The sequence below is a fragment of the Xenia sp. Carnegie-2017 genome, unplaced genomic scaffold, assembly GCF_021976095.1.
Source record: "Xenia sp. Carnegie-2017 unplaced genomic scaffold, XeniaSp_v1 HiC_scaffold_23, whole genome shotgun sequence".
Lineage (NCBI taxonomy): Eukaryota > Metazoa > Cnidaria > Anthozoa > Malacalcyonacea > Xeniidae > Xenia > Xenia sp. Carnegie-2017.
The window spans coordinates 15,963,969-15,981,694 of NW_025813486.1; the positions used below are offsets into that span (position 1 = coordinate 15,963,969).

Here is a 17,726-nt window from a genome sequence, read left to right on the forward strand (position 1 = left end):
GAATCTGGAGTTGAAGTTTGTCGTGGCATATTATCTCTGCTTTTCCCAGCTTGCATTATTGGAATTAAGAACTGCAACCTGTCACAGTAAATCCATGAAGATTTATAGGTTTCAGAAAGTCCTTGTCCAGACTTTGTTTTCTTAGTTTTTCCTAGTTCTCTTCCAAGTTGAGCTCTGAGACACACAATTTTATTCTTGATATCAGCAATTTCACGTTCTAGTGCTTCTGCAATTTCTTTGTAGGCTTTATCTTTGATGTCTCTTTTGTGATAGTCTTCACAGAATACATCCCAAAGACAAGCTCGTTCCTCAAGCATATCTATTAATTGTTGGATGTCAGATTCGCTCCATTTTGGCCATTTTCGGCGCTCCTTTCGCTTTGTATTATATGTAGTCCTACAGCTTTCTTTCCGTGCTTTTGTTTTAGAACTAATATTGTTTTCTTCTGATTGCTCTGCATCGAAATTATAATCCTCAATGTCCTCCATAATTATATCGAAGTAGATGGTAATTCGCAGACAATCATGCATACATGAATTATGAATGTGAACATATTCATAACGCGCATGCCCCAGTCCAACAATGTTGGACGTTTTTGATAGAATTCAAAAGCCATCCAACATCGTCCAACATTTTCCAACATCGTCCAACATGGTGTTTAAACAATCCAACTTTGTTGATCCAACATTGTTGGATCGTTTAAACGGGCCTTAAAAGAACACTTTAAAAGCGTCCACTGGGAAAACAGGATTCATGAATTTGAAGGTAAAATGTGCTTATTTCTGCGTAGGTTTAATACATAACCCACGTCAATGAGCGAAACGCACAAAGAACTTTGGATTAAATCACAAGTATTGATTAAATCATGAAGAATTTAGGTAATTTTAATAAATAATTTGAGAAATTGGGTTTAAACTTATAAAATATTTAGTTTTCTAAACTGCATCATCACAGCTGAAGATAGGTACTCTCAATTATAAATGAAAACCACATGCTTTTAACAGAAACTAACTTTGTGCTGTGCTATTTCCCTAAAATAGAAAAGCATTATTAACCTATCTTATATTTATTGAATATCATTTGATTGTATGCTCATCTAGTTAATATTGTATTTGTCTCACTATATATCCATAATATCCTATCATTTCCATATTCTTTCTTTACTATTTCTTGTTTTTTTTTATGTAAGGTTTTGACATTCTGAGGTGTAAGCTGTCATGTACTTTTGCATCCAAACGACATGGCTCAGATGTCAAGCATTTCAAAGATGTTTTGCACTATCACTGTTTTGGATGTAATTCTGGATTCAAGCGTCGCAATGAAGCAATTCGACATGTAAGAAGTGCACATGATTTACAGCTTTCTGTTGTAGAGTTTGGTTCGGGAAAACAACAACAATGTTCTCAAAGTCAACTTTCTCCACATAAAGTAGCCCAACAGCAAGTACCTCAAAACCTACAATTTGAGCAGCAAATGCATCAAACTCAGTTCCCTCAAGTTCAGCAGCATCAGCTGGAGCACCAAGTGACCACTCAGCATCTCACACAGCTGCAAACACAGCAACAACAAGAGCAATTTCTACATATGCGGCTATCTGAGGAAACACACCAACAAAGCAGCACAAACATAGAAATGTCTGAGGTTCAACAATATCAGGAGTTTTCTTACATGCCTGCTCAGTCTCGTTCAATGCGACAACAACCACCCAGAGTTAAATGTCCTTTCCCGGACTGTAAATGAGAATTTCATCCAAATTCCTTTCAAGCCACATAAAGACCAAACATGCTGCTGATAAAAGAAAGAAAATATCTTCAATGAGGTACTTGAATGGAATATGTGTTGACTCGACAAATGGGGTTTATTTGTGAGGAAACAACTTAGTGGAACAGATCATCCCATTCATTGTCAATTTAAAACCACAAACTCTCCTTCTATTGCATGTAGTGTTGATACATGTCGTCAACTTAGCGAAACTGCTTCAAGAAGTGGTCAAGCAAATTTTCTTTGTGATCATGTGCAGTCTACATATTTTATTGGGACGTCAACTGTTGTTGATCATTTAAGAGAAGATTCTCTTGATTATATAGTGAACACTTTGAAATGGTTGAAATTTGAACGGAGGTCTGAATGTCTGCAGTGGCAGAAACAAGCTAATGACAAGAATACCCCACTTGTTGTTCAGATGCCTGTCACACCTGATTCCTCCAATCGTTTCTTTCATTTTTCTGTGTTTGCAAATGTTAAACGGGATCATTACTGGTCATTTTGCAAACGAGTAATTGTATCATATGACAATGAAACTTCATCATTTCATTGCAAATGCTGCCCATCTCGTCGTTCCTGCATGCATAAATGCATTGTTAAGTGGGCAATTGGACAGTGGCATCCCTCTGTTGTTGGCACCACCCCACCAATTGATGATGAAATTGGTGAAGATTTAAGTTTACCAGAACCAGAAGATAATGCTGTTGAAGACGTTCTACTTGAAAATCAAAATCAAATTTCCCTATCTGGCAGCTTTTTTTATCCTCCTTCTGGAGATGTGGCTGCAAAGTTTGTTGAATACCTGTTTGCTGAAAAGAAGATCCCTTCACACATTCCTTTGACATTAACTGTGGAAAAGGAACTATTTGCTAAAAGGTAACTGTTTATTTAAATCGAACAAAGCAACCTTTTATTATTGCATTGTCTTCACTCCAACGAAAATATTCTCCAACGGTTTAGTTCCTTATTGAAAATGACATTCTTTCCATTAACTAAAACAGCAAAAAGATTTGTTGTTTGTATTGACATTGTCTTGTCTCCTAGTTACCTTCCTGTAGAAACCATCTGTTTTTATTGTAAATCACCACTAACTGAGCCACACTGTGTAACAAGAAATGCAAAGTTGGTAACTATGAAAGGGATTATTGAAGGTTTGTCATTAATATGAAACAGCGTGTATATATCATCGATTTAAATCTCGAACTTTAGATAAGACATTGAGTTGAAGATAAACCCAAAATGTACAGTTACACATTTTATGGATTGTTTTGTATAGTTACCAGAGTGCTCAAACCTATAACGGTGAGCTTTGCATAGGGCGAAAGCGTTGAACGTGTCATATGGACTCTCTACGTAGTCTGTGGAAAATGCTCAAACTATGCATGAGCAGAAAGCGTATTATACAATGTATACATATATGTGTGTGTATCTTTTTCTTTGTTCTTCCAGGAATTTCGCTGTTTGCAAAGTTTTGTGTCGAGTGCAAGATACCGTACAGATACCAGGAGTATTCAGCTGGTGTTCACAATTTTAATGACAACTGGCTTTTAAGTTTGGGAATATGTGATATGATCAGAAAACATCTTCAGGTATGTTATTTTTAAAGCATTTAAGAACCACTTGTCACTATTCCTTCCTCTCTTTTTCTCTTGATGTAAATTTTTTTAACTGGGTGATGGCCTTAACCAAACTGTGCATCATCCATATTGTACCACCCACTCCCCAATTTTTGCATGTTGATAGTTAAGAAAAACAAGGAAGGGATATTAATAACCAGGTATGCATGCTATAAATGAGCATGTATTGTATGAAAAATATAGGTTCACAACGCTGTCAGTCGCACTGTTGAGGCAATTGAAAACTGGCTGCAGTTGCGACCATTTCAGTTACCACGTGGTCAAATGATGAACGCGTATCTTCACTTTGAAGCTCTCTCAGATCATGACTATGGGTTTTCTTGTGTTTTGTGTGGACACTTTCCTCCCCTGTTAACTCTAGATGTAGACAAGAAAGGAATCTTTGAACTAGCGGGTAAATTTGACTGATAATTTGGCAAACTTTTTTTATGAGTGGTTTTTGTTACATACTTTTACATTGTCATTTTTTAGGTTTGTTGACTTGAATTTTGATTTTGTTAACTTGTATTCATTTGCATTGTAGTTAGTGAACTTCAGTTGCCAGACCCCGAATCCGATGCTCCTGCAGATGAAGTGGACGCTGAAAAGTACTGGCAACAAGTGAACTGTGGGATCTTATACAGAGGAGTATTGAGAGGTACGTACGTGCTACAATGTTTATGTACTCCTGCACGTGAAAGTTTAACGTTTTTTCTTACATAATTTATTTTTTGGTTTATTTTTGTTTACAAATCCTTATGATTGATTTGTTTGATGTGGACGTAGCGTATACACCATCTGGTGTGTTTGAATTATGATAATGCTTGTAGTTTTTCAATTGTTTGTAGGTACTGAAAAAAACCCTTTAGAAATCAAGCCTTCATATAAGTTTTGGGCCCCATATATTGGCCCAAAATGCAGAAGAGGAAGGAAACTATTTATTACCGAATACATGAAAGCGTATCATAAACAAAACCTAACATCAGCTGGGGCTACATCTGATGAATGTTCAATTGAAAAGCTCATGGATTTGTTCTGTGAAGGAAAAGTGCGTATTGCTATTAATTATTAGACTGTGTAGAAACTTTTGGGATGAGTTGGTTTACATAAAAGTCATTCTCTGTGTACTTTTTAGGTACCTGTTATAAGAGAAATGGCCAGAAGTTTAAATGTGAGCGACAAGGGGTCGAAACTTGATATAATTAACCGTATAAAATCTGTTTTGAATATCGAAGAAACGTTTCTTAAACTTTTCTCAAAGATGTGGGGTGGTTCAGGTAAGGTTAACTTGAAATTGTTTCACAAAGACGACGATTTTCGTAATGTATTGTGCTTCTTACCTTTATTCCTACCTACATACGTTTTATACATTAATCTTTTGTGGATATTGGTGTGTTAGCTTACAAAAAATTCATCAAATGGTTTCCTTTTTCGGGCAAAAGGTTCAGGTTCAATTCCTGTCTGATGACGTATGTGAGTTAGATATAACAAAAACATCATAGTTTTGTACTTTTATGTGTTAAATTTGTTGATATATTGAGTGCACATTGTGTGAGAAGACAGCAAACTTAGCAAATTCATTATTATAATTTCAAATGGATAAATAATTTTTATTTTTGGCACAGGCGGTTGGTTGGGAATGACGTGTCCACATGGAGTATGCTATGGTCTGAAATGGCTATTGCGACAAGAAGGACCACGAGATCATGTGGACATGCTTATGAATCTCGCTGCTGTTCCGAATGTTACCATATTGGATATGGCAAACATGATTGTAGCTCATGCAAGGAACAGAGGATACGACGTTTTTCATCCATTCCAAGGTCGTGTTGCTGAATATAGCCTGGAAAATATCAGACGAGCTAATAGTGGTGAGCTAGAGATAGACTGGCCTTGGTTTCCAAACGGAGAAAGATGCGACTTGTCAACTGTCGTACAAAGGTCGGATGGTGAGCAGCTTCTGTGTAATCCCTCAACTAGATCTTCTGATCATTACTGCCTGTTTGATCAATTTCACGAGAAAAATTCCACGAACCCAGCCGACTGGTTGCGAAGAGTGTCTTGCGTTAACCAACTTGCCGGGAAGATCAATTCAGAAACTGCTGAACAACTCAACAACAGACGAAACCGTGATAATTACTTCACAACATCTTTGTCAACTCACAATTCCGTCTTCATGGAGCGATTGGCAACTCATTTTAGTAATGAGAAATTAAACCAACGTATCATAAATACTCATCGCAAGCAGGTAAGTGAGTGTTTTATTCTTTATTTTTAATGGAGTCTAAGTGTTGTCTTTTCCAGTTGCCTGAATAATCTTTTAAAATGTATGAAATCTTCTGTCTCTTCACAGTTTGGAATGGCTATGAGTTTTAACTCCTTCGGTCAACTTATAAGTAGAAATGAAGATGATTGGACCGAGCAGGCATCACAACCAAAACGCGTCCGTTTGTCGACTGAAAGTCTTTCAACAGCTAACAGACCTGCCACAAGTAGCACTGGAACACTAAATGATGCTTGTGATGAGTTGACACACGTTGCTGAGAAAATGAATCCCTCAGCTACAAGCAGCTACGACCTTGTTATAGACTAGTTGTGACCTCGTCAGTCGTCATCAAAGCTTAAGTGATATTTGACATAAAGGAAGCTCAATTTCTGTTTGGTTGTTCACAGCTTGGCAAAGAACATTGTAACAAGTCGAATTCCAAAGTCGAATTCCATTACCATCTGTAGATCTAATTTCAATATATATACTTATTCATATAGAACTGATGTCCAATGCCTGAACACTAAATTCAAATTTCTTTCAAGCATTTCATCAAATTTTCTCAAATTCTTATATAATTCATAAAACATCTAATTATACCTAATGTGAAAATTTTATGTAAAATAAAGACGTCCTTCGATGTGAACTGATATCCTTATACTATATTATATACTATATATAGTATACATACGTATAGATAGCCAATGCCTAAATAGAATCTTAAGTTCTTTGAAGTATTTCATCAAATTTTCTCAAATTCTTATATAATTCATAAAACTTCTAATCATACCTAATGTGAAAATTTTATATAAAATAAAGACGTCCTTCGATGTGAACTGATATCCTTACACTATATTATATACTATATATAGTATATATACATACGTATAGATAGCCAATGCCTAAATAGAATCTTAAGTTCTTTGAAGCATTTCATCAAATTTTCTCAAATTCTTATATAATTCATAAAACTTCTAATTATGCCTAAAGTGAAAATTTTATGTAAAATAAAGACGTCCTTCGATGTGAACTGATATCCTTATACTATATTATATACTATATATAGTATACATACGTATAGATAGCCAATGCCTAAATAGAATCTTAAGTTCTTTGAAGCATTTCATCAAATTTTCTCAAATTCTTATATAATTCATAAAACTTCTAATCATACCTAATGTGAAAATTTTATATAAAATAAAGACGTCCTTCGCTGTGAACTGATATCCTTATACTATATTATATACTAAATATAGTATATATACATACGTATAGATAGCCAATGCCTAAATAGAATCTTAAGTTCTTTGAAGCATTTCATCAAATTTTCTCAAATTCTTATATAATTCATAAAACTTCTAGTTATGCCTAAAGTGAAAATTTTATGTAAAATAAAGATGTCCTTCGATGTGAACTGATATCCTTATACTATATTATATACTATATATAGTATACATACGTATAGATAGCCAATGCCTAAATAGAATCTTAAGTTCTTTGAAGCATTTCATCAAATTTTCTCAAATTCTTATATAATTCATAAAACTTCTAATCATACCTAATGTGAAAATTTTATATAAAATAAAGACGTCCTTCGATGTGAACTGATATCCTTATACTATATTATATACTAAATATAGTATATATACATAGGTATGGATAGCCAATGCCTAAATAGAATCTTAAGTTCTTTGAAGCATTTCATCAAATTTTCTCAAATTCTTATATAATTCATAAAACTTCTAATTATGCCTAAAGTGAAAATTTTATGTAAAATAAAGACGTCCTTCGATGTGAACTGATATCCTTATACTATATTATATACTATATATAGTATACATACATATAGATAGCCAATGCCTAAATAGAATCTTAAGTTCTTTGAAGCATTTCATCAAATTTTCTCAAATTCTTATATAATTCATAAAACTTCTAATTATGCCTAATGTGAAAATTTTATGTAAAATAAAGACGTCCTTCGATGTGAACTGATATCTTTATACTATACGTTATACTATATATATAGTGTATACATAAACAATTTTTTGCGCATTGCTGTAACCTTTTAAAATGAGCACTACAGGAATCAAACCCATATACTAGAAACAGCTAGCAAACCATTATGCTCGTTTAAAGGACAACAACAAACTTTTTCTGTTTTTCCATCAAATTTTATCACGTTATTGATTGTTCTTAGTCTCCTTGATTGATCACAAACGCAAACTACTGCAAAATACAAATAACTGATATTAATGTTCGAGGCATATAAGAATATTATCCCAATTTTAACGAAACCTGGGCACATTCACTTCTTCATTCAGGCCATGCAGTAAAACTTATTTTAAATGACAACTTTTCCCAGAACTGTTTCACCCCCCGAATGATAGGTCCCAAAGAAATTATGGATTTATCCACACTTGTTTTGAAAGGGATACGTTGCTCTAGTTTGGGTGAGATGTCAGTGAGCACTTGTTGCTGTAGAATCTCAAGTTTTTCTGTTGAATTCTGTTACCTTTTCATGGTGATTGGGAGAATACTGGAAGAGTGCTCCAAACACTCAACGATATTAGTAGAACATCTAAACATTCAGATGCATTAGACGATAAACGTTCGACACAAAGAATAGCACAATTCGTTGCACGTTTGGCTCTGGTTCGTCCAGACCATTTGTTGTTTGTTACAACTCGTTGTAAAATAAGCAAATCAAACATATGATAATTAAATGGTTCAATAGACTCTTGAATGCTTTGCCGAACTACTTAAGAGGCAATATTATTATCCAATAATATAATTAGAAAATAGTTTATGACGTTAATGATAGAAGAACATTGAAATCTACATGTATGTCTTATGTCTAATAGGAAATCTCTATAGAACTGTCCATTGAAAATCTTGTTGTTTTTAATGTTTTTCATATTACGTTTAAAGGACTGCTGTAATTGGAGAAAGTTCCTAGCCAATTGGTAGTAATCTATGTTACTTTCTGGTGAATATGTTGGGAGATTGGTGTCATACTTTATGGACATAGTAACGTTTTTTTACAAAACATTGAAATTTCTGGTGCAATCTTATATCATGTTTGGATCAATTGTTTCCTTTGGACAATTAATGAGTCGTGACATTCTACAATTTTTAAAAACTGCTGAAAAAGTGCTAATTCAACTTACTTTTCAGTTTTCTGCGTTTTTTTGCGATGCTCATTTTCTAATGGTTTATTACGCAGGGGCGGATTTAGACTGTTGCAAACGTTGCAAAGGCAACAGTCAGAATTTTGCAAAAAATATCAGTCCCATAAAAATCGCATAAAACGATTTATCGGGTTCGCAATTTTGCATTCATGCGTAGTGCAAGTTGTACTTCGTTAAATTAAGGTTATACAAAGACTAACATGAAGTATGTGCCTATAAATCATCTAAACGCGATCGCATCGTTCAAAATCACACTGAATGGATTATAATGAAATCGGCAACAGTTTGTTGCTTAATTTAGCGAGCTTTGGCTACAGCCAGACGTGCTAACCCAATCACATTGCTAATTGTGGCAACAGTCGAGCGTTGCTTAACCAATCATATCACAAATCACAGCAACAGTGACAGTGGCAACAGTTCGATACAATTGCGTAATTTGCTTTTATGACTTAATTTTGGTGTATGGACAACTTAATTGTGCTAATTTGGAAACATTCAAAATGTCATCTTACGATACGTTAAAGCAACTGCGCAGTTTGTTGAATAAACCGCCTTCCTATGACGAAAAGGCAAGAATGAGTGGGATTTCATCACTCGGCAAGAATGCGAGAGAATTATTGCAGCCAAACTGAGTAAAACGAGTGGCGACATACAGCATGTTCATATATGTCAATTTTCAAAACTGCAGTTCCCTCGAAGTCAGGAATTACGCTGCATAAATCACTTCCCAATAAAGTTAGTAAGTTAATAAGTAATACGTGCCACACTGGATTTCACTAGAAAAATTCGACAAATTTTATAATTGACTAGACTTTGTGATGTACTGTATGCAACTGTGCAAATAAATTGTTATTGTGTCAATTTTGCAAATAAATTTGCACAGTAGATCTGTAATCTGCAGACTCAAAGGCTCTATGACTTCTTAATGCACATGCCTTTAATGTTGTATTTAATATTATTTATATTGTGTGGTTTGTATCATTTGTATTTAAATACATTTGTTTGTCACTTCCCACATATGTGGTGGTGGTATGGACAAACCCAAGAGCATTTGAAATTTAAGTTTTAATGTGAAATGACTCATTCCTGGATTTGCTTATGTCTTTACGGCTTCTACTATATGGATAGGTTATTTAGATAAATGCTGATATTTTAATCTAAGTAATGATTGTGGTTATATTTATAATGCAGGCATAGATTTAAAGGACGTAATTTTGATGCAGATACATATCATGTGTCTTCCCTGTAAAAATAATTGCAGTTAATGTATTGCTGTCATAACTTATAAACTCTGTAAAACATAATGTTTTATTTCTATGTCATTTGATAATTTGCACTTATTCCATTGTTATATCAAAATATAGGACTTCTGGTGATGGTAATTGTCTTTATAATTCATGCTCCATTGCAATGTGTGGTGATGAAACCTTAGCCACCACTCTTCGATGCCTTACAAGCATAGAATTGTTTATGAATATACCTTATTATTCTTCCCATCCTTTGATTGAACAGCAGCATAAGCAAGGTGCGTTTAGTTGTAAGGAAAATGCATTTGCTATGTGTCTATCTGATGCTGCACTTGAATGTTTTGATAAAAAAGATCAGAAAAAGGCTATTTTTGAAGAACTTTGTAGAAATGCTAATGATCAAGTTTATTCATCTTTCCTGTGTTTGATGTCATTGTCAAGCGTCATCAGACTTCCTATTGAGTCTTATTATCCCATTTCTTCTTCTGATGTTATGGATTCTCTTTCAATTATGTTTAATTGCACTATTGAACCAAGGGAGATGTTTGAATTGGCAAAAGAGACTGACAAAATACACATCTTTCGTTGTGCATTTCAACCAGTGGACTATTTAGAAAAGAATGCCCCAAAAGCAAACAATCATTATGTACCTCTCTGTCGCAAAAAATCCAACATTTGCATTAGTGATGAAGCACTATTTTTTACTCCTTATCTCCTAAATATGTATTTTCCTGAAATCTTGTCCACCAGTTTCATTAAAAACGCTAACGAGTCCCTGTCAGCTTTCCAAGATGTCTCACCACATAAGGAAACACAAATAAGTGTCAAACCAGCCAGTTCAAAAAAAAAGTTCAAGCAAACTTCTCTTGACCAAGTCATGACAAAAAGAAGAAAGATATTGGAGGAGCCCACCACTAAAACACTGTTCGAAAGGAGAATTGTGCCTTCTGTAGTGGAAATAGTATCCTCAAACACTTCAAACTCCCATGCTTTAGATGTTGTTACTGGATATCGCTACGATATTTCAAACTTCGTGAATTTGTCTGCTCCTTTGACTGACCAAGATAAATACGCTTTGATTTGTAATCTCTGGAAACCCGAGTCAACTTACGATTTCCCTGTAACCATCATTAAAGGTAGTGGTCGAAGAAAGTTTCAATATGACTGGTTAAACATGACCGAATTTTCGTGTTTAGCATACTCTGCCAGAGTTGATGGTGCTTTCTGTTTAAATTGTGTTCTTTTTGGGGGCGAGTCCACTCACAATGCTTCTAAACTAAAACAACTATTTAAAGAACCTTTTAAAACATGGAACGTAGCTTTGCAGCGATTTCGTGATCATAATAAGAAATCGCAAGTACACAAAACAGCCACCATTCGTTTCTCTCATTTTAAAGAGGCAATGGAGCAAAGGTCTGTGCCCATCGATTGTCAGCTTAATTCAATTCGACAAGATTGCGACCTATAGTTGATGCTATTTTACTTTGTGGTCGGCAAAACATCGCATTAAGAGGACACAGAGATGATTCTAAATTCATTGAACAGGCCAATGTGAACACTGGTAACTTCCAAGAAATTTTAAAATATGGTGCCAGGTGTGGAAATTCTTCTTTAAATGATTATCTCGACGCTGCTCCACGTAATGCGACTTATAGATCAAAGACAACACAGAATCAGTTGATCGAAATTTGTGGAGACATGCTATCATCTAGAATAGTTGAAGAGGTTAAACATGCAAAGTATTTTTCTATCTTGATGGATGAAGCCACAGATTGTGCAAATATCGAACAGATGTCTTTGGTTATTCGCTTTGTGGACAAGCAGTTCTTAATTCGTGAAGATTTCCTTGGATTTATTCCATGCACAGAGGGCCTATCTGGTGAAGCAGTAGCTAATGCAATTTTAAAACACCTTAAACGTTTAAAATTGTCAATTGATTATTGTCGTGGTCAAGGCTATGATGGAGCAGGGAACATGGTCGGTAAATATTCTGGTGCAGCAGCCCGAATAATGGCTATTCAAGAGAAAGCAGTGTATGTGCATTGTAATTCGCATATTCTTAATCTTTGTATTGCATCATCTTGTAAAGAACAGTTCGTACGAAATATGATGGATGCAGTTCGTGCGACGTCCGAGTTCTTTCGATTTTCCCCAAAACGTTTTGATTTGCTAAAGAAGATAATTAAGAAAGAACTGCCCAACTGCCGTCACAAAGTTATTATCAACGTTTGTAAGACCAGGTGGGTGGCAAGGATTGACGGTTTATTAAATTTTATCGAAGCTTTCCTGGCTATTGTTCAATGTTTAGACGAAATCAAGGATAATGTTGACGGGGACTGGAATGAAGGATCAACTGAAAAAGCTAACGGTCTCTATCACAGCATCGTCAATTTTCAGTTTATTTTGGTCCTTGTAATTGTTTCCGGCTTTCTGGAGATAACCAGACCACTTACTGTTCAGTTACAAGATTCTAGTCTAGATGCAAATGCAGCTCGTGAAAAGGTTTCTCTTTTGTTCGTTATGTTGGAGAGGTTCCGATCTGATATTGAAAGAAAGCATGAAACGTGGTTCAAGAATGCTGCTGACCTTGCTGAAGCTGTTGGTACTCTTCCTTCTAAGCCACGAACAACTCGTTTACAGAGTCACAGACCCAATACTCCAGCAGAGTCCATTTTGGAGTATTATCGTAGGGTTGTGTCCATTCCTTTCCTGGATCATCTTATTTCGAAATTAAAAACGCTTTTCTGAAAGAAACTTAAACATTTTGGATGCCACATATGGAATGCCAAAAAATGTTTTGTCGAATCCAGAGGGATGGAAAGAAAGATTTTCTCAGTTTCTTAACAAATATAAAGACGACCTGCCCCAGCCTCGTCTTCTTCCCACCGAGCTTGAAATGTGGTTTGAAAAATGTCGTTTATCTAAAGATAGCTTGCCGTCTAACCTCGGCGATGTTTTGAAGTTTGCAGACAAGGCCACTTTTCCTAACATATTAACTGGTTTTCTAATATTCGCAACAATTCCAGTAACTACTTGTACATGTGAACGATCCGTTTCTACCCTAAGACGACTTAAAACATATTTGCGAAATTCCATGTCAGAAAGTCGATTAAGTGCTTTAGCTATGTTAAATGTCCATCGCGAAATCCCGCTTGATATTGACGAGGTTATCGATTTATTTGCAAAAAAACATCCAAGGAGAATTATCTTGCGTGATGTTATAATAATGATTGATAACTTTGGCTTTTCTAATCCAGTCATCGGCTAATCTTGGTGGTTGCCAAAGCTTGCTCACTTTTGCCAGTAAAAAACATGTTGGGTTTCGCAGTATCTTAGCGAAAAAATGATCGAATATGGCTTAAAATTCAAAAAGTTGAAGTCACCATCCACAACTTGTTAGGTAGAGGGAATAAAATCTCTTGACGGAATTCTTGATGCCTATGCTGTGATTTACAATGCATTGGATTATAGGAGTGGTATTACCAACGAAAAAAAAAGAATAACATTTATTATTACTTGTTGCCTGCCTTTAATACGATGATTACATCTTGAACATTTCTTTGCTATATCTACGTATCTTTTTCTTGCTGTTGTTGGAGGAGTGATATTGTCAATGAAAGAAGAATGACATTTATCATCACTTGTTGCCTGCCTTTGGTACGATGATTACATCTTAAACATTTCTTTGCTATGTCTACGTATCTTTTTCTGTTGTTGTTGGAGGAGTGGTATTATCAATGAAAGAAGAAGAATAACATTTATCATTACTTGTTGCCTGCCTTTGGTACGATGATTACATCGTGAACATTTCTATGCTATATCTACGTTCCTTTTCCTGCTGCTGTTGGAGGAGTGGTATTATGAAATATCAATGCAAATAGGAGAATAACGTCATTAGTTGTCCTTGCCTTCTTTTCACATCACTTTTACTACTGTTAGAAGAATGTGGTCAAAAACGTTTGCTTCATTTGTTTGATATAAGGCGGCGGCTCATGATTATTTTTGTGCTGTGAAATAGTTTCTTTGCTTTTCACAAAAAAAATATGCCATGCTTCTCCCTTTTTAAAATCACTCGTGTATTGGAATGATACCCTCGTGATTGAAAGTTGTTGAGAAGGTATGAAACTTGAGAAAGCTGATAATAAAGATGAAATTGTTTAATAGTGAAAATTTTCATTTTAAATTATTGAAATTTACGAAAACTTAATTAACTAAGTAAAGCCAAGGTTTTTGCAAATTTTAACGTCAAAATGCGGGAAATCACATTTCCGAGGGTCTAAAATTCAAAATTTTCCGGGGGAGCATGCCCCCGGACCCCCCTAGAGGACTCGCACCTTTGGCGCTCGCAGTACTGCATCAGTCACGAAAATTGCTGGATCCGCCCCTGTTACGATTCCTGGACTAATCGCAATAAAACGTGTATGTACGCGTTAATGAACAAAAAATACAAAATTGAGTCAACTAAATGCAGTAAGTTCTTTCTGAACCGTATTGAACATACTTGTAACTTATTTACGGCACTCTAAGGAAACAGTGCGTTTTGTGGTTGAGAAACGCTGATGCATATTGCTCAGGAAAAAAGCTAAGGCAACAACAGCCAATGGTTTTGAGGCGAAAATGTAAGAGCACACAGGATTTTACCGTTAAAAGAATCATTAAATTAGTTAGTGCTGCATTCAATGTAGTAATCAGAAATTTTTATCTACCACAAATGTCACTAAATCAACGTCAGTTTTGCAAGCAAATCTTCACACTTGGCTTGGACAAATAACTGGAAACAGTGGCAGATCCAGTGTACCTCAAAATAAATTATAGCTCCTCAATTTGATATTCAAATTACATTGAGAAAAAACTATTGGTTTTGAATTTCTAAAGAATATAATTTTGCCAATTAATTTGCCTCTAAGATATATTGGATAAATGAACTTAACGTTGCGGTTTAACGATAAAATGGATCTATTAGCTGCTTTCGTTGAAAAGAACAGTTTCTCTCACTTCTTTCCACATATCACGTTGACACGTCATGGAAGTGCCAAATATTTTGTATTACTTTATCTCAAAATTTCTTTTAAATAAGATTCAATATGTACTAGTATGAAACCCTATGTAATGTACTTTTTAAAGTTATGGAACAATTATCTTTATAATATTTCCTTATGTTTTCTAACTTGCAGTACATCACATTGTATTTTTATCTCAATTTCAAAAAGTTGCCCGACTAGACGAACGACGGATGTCACTCCCCTGCCATACCCCCTCCCCCTTCCCAAGAAGTTTCAACCGTGTAGGACGATTAGATTACAAAATTGTATCTTTGAGTTGTTATATCATTGAAATTATAAGATAATATCTACAGAAACAGGCATGCACATGCAGCCAACAATTTCAACAGTTTTTAGAGGACACTAAAAGGTTATGCACCAGAGTTTATGAGTTTTAGAGGTTATGCACCCTCTCCGACAACACAGACATGAGACAATAAGGCCTGTCTTATACTTCACATTTTACATGAGTCAAATGCATTCAAAACAAAAGATAATGAGGAATTTCATCTCATTTTCTTTTATCTTTAATGCATTTAACGCATGTAAAATACAGTCATGAAACAATAAAGTCATTAAACAATACATTCATTGAACAATATAGTCATTAAACAATACAGTCATTCAACAATACAGTAATTAAACAATACAGTCATTGAACAATATAGTCATGAAACAATACAGCTATTGAACAATACAGTCATTAAACAATACAGTCATTAAACAATACATTCATTAAACAATACATTCATTGAACAATATAGTCATTAAACAATACTGTCATGTAACAAGAAAGTCATTGAACAATAAAGTCATTAAACAACACAGTCATTAAACAATACAGTCATTAAACAATATAGTCATTGAACAATATAGTCATGAAACAATACAGTCATTAAACAATACAGTCATCAAACAATACATTCATTGAACAATATAGTCATGAAACAATACAGTCATTAAACAAAACAGTCATTGAACAATATAGTCATTAAACAATACAGTCATTAAACAATACAGTCATGAAACAATACAGTCATTAAACAATATAGTCATTAAACAATACAGTCATTAAATAATACATTCATTGAACAATACAGTCATTAAACAATACAGTCATTAAACAAAACAGTCATTGAACAATATAGTCATTAAACAATACAGTCATTAAACAATACATTCATTGAACAAAATAGTCATTAAACAATACAGTCATTAAACAAAACAGTCATTGAACAATATAGTCATTAAACAATACAGTCATTAAACAATACAGTCATTAAACAATACATTCATTGAACAATACAGTCATTAAACAATACAGTCAATAAACAATATAGTCATTGAACAATACAGTCATTAAACAATACAGTCATTAAACAATACATTCATTGAACAATATAGTCATGAAACAATACAGCTATTGAACAATACAGTCATTAAACAATACAGTCATTAAACAATACATTCATTAAACAATACATTCATTGAACAATATAGTCATTAAACAATACTGCCATGTAACAAGAAAGTCATTGAACAATAAAGTCATTAAACAACACAGTCATTAAACAATACAGTCATTAAACAATATAGTCATTGAACAATATAGTCATGAAACAATACAGTCATTAAACAATACAGTCATCAAACAATACATTCATTGAACAATATAGTCATGAAACAATACAGTCATTAAACAAAACAGTCATTGAACAATATAGTCATTAAACAATACAGTCATTAAACAATACAGTCATTAAACAATACATTCATTGAACAATACAGTCATTAAACAATACAGTCATTAAACAATATAGTCATTGAACAATACAGTCATTAAACAATACAGTCATTAAACAATACATTCATTGAACAATATAGTCATGAAACAATACAGCTATTGAACAATACAGTCATTAAACAATACAGTCATTAAACAATACATTCATTGAACAATACAGTCATTAAACAATACAGTCATTAAACAAAACAGTCATTGAACAATATAGTCATTAAACAATACAGTCATTAAACAATACAGTCATTAAACAATACATTCATTGAACAATACAGTCATTAAACAATACAGTCATTAAACAATATAGTCATTGAACAATACAGTCATTAAACAATACAGTCATTAAACAATACATTCATTGAACAATATAGTCATGAAACAATACAGCTATTGAACAATACAGTCATTAAACAATACAGTCATTAAACAATACATTCATTAAACAATACATTCATTGAACAATATAGTCATTAAACAATACTGTCATGTAACAAGAAAGTCATTGAACAATAAAGTCATTAAACAACACAGTCATTAAACAATACAGTTATTAAACAATATAGTCATTGAACAATATAGTCATGAAACAATACAGTCATTAAACAATACAGTCATCAAACAATACATTCATTGAACAATATAGTCATGAAACAATACAGTCATTAAACAAAACAGTCATTGAACAATATAGTCATTAAACAATACAGTCATTAAACAATACAGTCATTAAACAATACATTCATTGAACAATACAGTCATTAAACAATACAGTCATTAAACAATATAGTCATTGAACAATACA

The 17,726-nt window shown here is 33.9% G+C and overlaps 1 protein-coding gene across 1 annotated transcript; it reads left to right on the top strand.

Annotated features, from left to right (window-relative positions):
* The first annotated feature begins 2,634 nt into the window (after positions 1-2,634).
* LOC124449392 (HMG domain-containing protein 3-like) lies at positions 2,635-6,764 on the top strand. Its single transcript, XM_047000310.1, has 8 exons — positions 2,635-2,915; positions 3,214-3,353; positions 3,585-3,795; positions 3,925-4,038; positions 4,229-4,428; positions 4,516-4,657; positions 5,006-5,628; positions 5,734-6,764. The coding sequence occupies exons 1-8, from the start codon at positions 2,738-2,740 to the stop codon at positions 5,971-5,973; spliced, it is 1,848 nt and encodes a 615-aa protein (XP_046856266.1). The 5' UTR covers positions 2,635-2,737; the 3' UTR covers positions 5,974-6,764.
* Positions 6,765-17,726: the final 10,962 nt, after the last annotated feature.

Bases quoted from the DNA above. Each gene is read 5' to 3' on its own strand.
- LOC124449392 (XM_047000310.1), top strand. From the start codon at position 2,738: ATGACATTCTTTCCATTAACTAAAACAGCAAAAAGATTTGTTGTTTGT. The intron at 4,658-5,005 runs GTAAGGTTAACT...TTTTTGGCACAG, and splicing joins AAAGATGTGGGGTGGTTCAG to GCGGTTGGTTGGGAATGACG. The intron at 5,629-5,733 runs GTAAGTGAGTGT...GTCTCTTCACAG, and splicing joins TAAATACTCATCGCAAGCAG to TTTGGAATGGCTATGAGTTT.